General features: G+C 42.2%; 1 protein-coding gene across 1 annotated transcript; it reads left to right on the top strand.

Annotated features, from left to right (window-relative positions):
- Positions 1-1,677: 1,677 nt before the first annotated feature.
- On the top strand, positions 1,678-2,748 carry LOC118586266 (speckle-type POZ protein-like). The gene has a single exon (XM_036191388.1). It carries the CDS (start codon positions 1,678-1,680, stop codon positions 2,746-2,748), a length of 1,071 nt encoding a protein of 356 aa, XP_036047281.1.
- Positions 2,749-4,194: the final 1,446 nt, after the last annotated feature.

Below are 4,194 nucleotides of genomic sequence, written 5' to 3'. Positions count from 1 at the left end.
TCATGTCTTCTAGGCTTCATGAATCTCTCCAGACCTGATGAAATAGAGAGAGAGGATAGATGTGGGGAGCATTTAACATATCACATTCTAAGGGGAACAGTCTCAAAACCCCTTCTCTGGTAACAACTGAATATTTTCTGCTCACTTTGGAAACCAGAATGTGGTCTCACTTTTTAAAAATTGTTTGCATACTTACTTAAAGTTTTGTTTTGTTTTTTTTTCATTTTACATACCACACACTGTTCTCCTATCTTTCTTTGAAGTCCTAGAAAAGTAAGTATGGAAGTTGAAAGTTTAAAGAGGACAGAACTCACCAGTGAAGGATGAAAAGTATGAGGTACTGAGAAGCTGAAACTTGGCAGCAAGCATGATGGAATTGAGATGCACCTAGGTTCTTCTCATAGCACACTCTTAACTGGATCTGGAAGAGTCTTACATCTTCACATAGCACACCTTTAATTGGATCTGGAAGAGTGTTCCAAAGAGGATTATCTGAGGGGGAGGGAAAGACCACTATTGAAAGTTGGTAGAGCCATCCTGGGGACTGTGAGTCTGGATGATAGAAGACTGTCACTTTCAGAGTTGCTGCCTGGCTCGGCTTCTTGAATTCTTACCCCTTGACCTCCATGTTGTGAACCCTGAGATCCATGACAAGGTAAGGAAAACACCTCTCCTGGATCATGTTGGTGGCAGAAATTAGAGTAAAACCCCTAGAATAGTAGATAACAGCTCTGTGGAATGGACACAAATCCTTACTTTACAGAAGATGAACCACAGAAAGCAAAATACACTTTTGGTTATTCTTGATTCTCAACCTAACTAGACATGGAATTAACTAAAATCCTAATATGGAGGGCAAATTTGTGAGAAATGTTTTGCTTAAGTGGAAGTAGGTAGATACACTTCAAATACAGACAGACTTTGGAAGTAAAAAGACACAAGCATTTAATCCGGATCTCAGGGCCTGAAGACACACACCTTTAATCCAGATCTTGAGGCTAGAAGACACACCCTAAATTGGGCCACACCCTCTGCTGGAAACATATAAAAGGACATGGAAGCAGGAAGCTCTTGCTCTTTTTACTTGCCCTCACCTTACAGCAAGTCCATTCATTCCCTGGCATTAGAGATTTTTTCTTCGGAATTCCAGCATCTACTGAAGACCCAGTGACTTGTCCATCCTCCTGGACTGAGTAAGTACTGGAATCTTGGTCTTTCCCTTCACAGCTAGCCAGTGTGAGAATAGCAGGACTACAGCCCTAACTCATTCTAATGAATCCCCTTTGCTCATAAAGATTAATTACATATGTTCTTGTCACTCTGCAGAACTCTAGTATAACATTTTTTATATGAGTGTACAAAATGTTCCAAATTTCCAAAAGTTGTCTATAATTATGAAAACTGGTACCTACTGACCTAAGATTCAATCTAGAAAAAATGGAGTGATGTAAGAGTCCCTAGTCGCCTACATTGTCTTCTCTGAAACTAGAATTGAAATCTGGATAGAAAATTTCAGAGATCCAAGTCTCCACCCTCATAGAAGTGGGAACAGATGAGAAATAGAAACTAAAAATCTAAACCATGTTTATTAATGTATCCCACAGAGTGAAGAGAAAACAATTTCCAGTTCTTCATTTTGGTTCCAGTTTAACCTTCAAACTACTACCTCCAGGAGAAATGTCAGGGGACCAGACAGCCCAGAGATGGAATGACCCCCAAATCAGGGTCCAGAACTTTTTCTACAGGTGGACCATCAGCAACTTCCATTTATTTCAGGAGGAAATTCGGGAACACATTAGAAGCCCAACATTCTCAATAGGAGCCAATGACAAATGGTGTTTGAGAGTACATCCTAATGGGGTTGATGAAGAAAGCAAAGGTTACCTCTCAGTTTACCTAGTATTGCTCAGCTGTCCAAAGAGTCCTGTTTGGGCAAAGTTCCAGTTCTTTATCATAAGCACCGAAGGAGAGACAACCCACGGTGAGTGCAAACCTCTAGTCTCTATGTTCATGCCAGGTGTTGAACTGGGATTTAAAAAGTTCATCCTTCAAAACTTCCTTTTGGCCTTTGCACCTTGGCTTCTCCCAGATGACAAGCTCACCCTCCTCTGCAAGGTGAGCATGGTCCATGAATCTTTGAGTACCTCTGACCAGAACAGAAAGCCAGGAATTTATGTTCCCAGATGCACATTGGCAGATGAGCTAGGAGAGCTGTGGGAGAATTCCCAATTCACAGACTGCTGCCTGGTGGTAGCTGGCCAGGAATTCCAGGCTCACAAGGCCATCTTAGCAGCTCGATCTCCAGTTTTCAGAGCCATGTTTGAACATGACATGGAGGAGAACACAAAGAACCGTGTTGAGATCCCTGACCTGGAGCCACAAGTCTTCAAGGTAATGGTGGGCTTCATTTACACTGGGAAGGCACCAGACCTCCACAGCATGGCAGATGCTATGCTGGCAGCTGCTGACAAGTATGGCCTGGAGCGTTTGAAGGTCATGTGTGAGGAAGCTCTCTGCAGGGACCTCTCTGTGGAGAACGCTGCCCATACTCTCTTCTTGGCTGACCTCCATAGAGCAGGGCAGCTGAAAACCCAGGCACTGGATTTCATTACATCTCATGCTTCTGAGGTCTCTGAGACCTCAGGCTGGAAGACAATGGTGGGGTCATGTCCCCACTTGGTAGCTGAAGCATACCATTCCCTGGCTTCTGCTCGCTGCCCTTTCCAGGAGCCCCCCTCAAACGCCTAAACCGACCCTAGTACCTGGTCAGCTGTGACCTACATGTGTCTCCCAGAAGCAGCAGCCAGTGCTGTATCAATGACACCTGGGTAGACTATGGGACCTATGTAGCACTTACAGTGAATCTGGGGAAAAACAGATGGTAGATGAGGCTTTAATATAGGTGTAATTGAGTTGAATGGAAAGCTGGGGGAGGGGAAGGTCTGGAGTTTGGTACAATCTACCCAGCCTCTTCCCTGTTGCTGTACTGGTTTGATTTTTGTCTGAGTTGTAAACTGGAACTCATATTAGTTGCTGGCCCCAAGCACATTACAACAGGGTTTCCTTGGAGAAAGCTGTCTGCATTGGACAGAGCAGAACATATGGTCAAGGACTCAGAAAGGAAAAAACAAACCTGAATATTTGATTACAAGATAAGGGGAAGGGAATGAAGACGTTTTTCTCATACCTCAGTGTGTGGGAATGGAGAGATGACTCAGTTGGCAAAAGCAATTGTTGCTCTTGTAGAGGATCCTTGTACAGTCCTCCTCTTGTCTCTGTGGGCACAAACATCTCTGCAGACAGTACTTAACCCCCCAATACAAAATGAATAAAACTTTTAAAATCAGCTTGTGGATTCCAGTAGTGTTTCTGTTTAAAGAAAGCCATTTTAGTCCATCCAGCTCTGTTCAGCTGAGGAAGTTTGTTCAGTGTCTTCACACACACACACACACACACACACACACACACACACACACACACACACGTCAATGAAAGGAAACCTAATGAAATTTTGTTATATTCATAGATTGGTACCTAGCCCAATCTTCATCAGTAGTCAGGGTCCAGAGGTCACCATGGTGCTAGGTGGCAGCACAGGCCTCTGAGTCTTTCATTCAATTCATGCCAATAACATGCTCTTTTATTACCATATCTTTGAAGTACAATTTGAAATCAGGAATGGTGAGACCTAGAGCAGGTATGTTTTAGCTCTCTAATTCTTGTATTTCCATAGGAAGCTGGGACTAGTCTTTAAAAGATATGGAATGAATTGTGTTGGAATGAAGCAGATTGCTTTGAATCTGAAGGTTGCTTTTTGTAGAAAGGCCAGTTTTATATGTTAATGTCATTGACCCACAAGCATGGGATATCTTTCCATTTTCTGATATCTTCTTCAGTTTCTTCCTCAAAGGCTTAAAGTTTTTTATGATACAAGTATTTCACTTTCTTTGTTAGAGTTACCCCCAAGATATTTTATATTGTTTGAGGCTATCATGAAAGGTGTATTTCTCTGATTTCTTTCCTAGTCTGTCTCTCATTTGTACGTAGAAAGACTACTGATATTTTTTTATTATTTTATTACTGAAAATAGGTTCTTCTCTCATACAATAATCCTAACCAGAGTTTTCACTGCCTTACATTTTGGTCAAGCTAAAATGCTTAAAGTGTTTATTAGCTACAGGAAATTCCCTGTTG

The sequence above is a fragment of the Onychomys torridus genome, chromosome 6, assembly GCF_903995425.1.
Source record: "Onychomys torridus chromosome 6, mOncTor1.1, whole genome shotgun sequence".
NCBI lineage: Eukaryota > Metazoa > Chordata > Mammalia > Rodentia > Cricetidae > Onychomys > Onychomys torridus.
Note: the sequence above shows the minus strand (reverse complement) of the source record. Positions and strands in the feature narration are given on the sequence as shown.

What these genes read in the sequence shown, in the direction of transcription:
- LOC118586266 (XM_036191388.1), top strand. Translation starts at nt 1,678, where the DNA reads ATGTCAGGGGACCAGACAGCCCAGAGATGGAATGACCCCCAAATCAGG.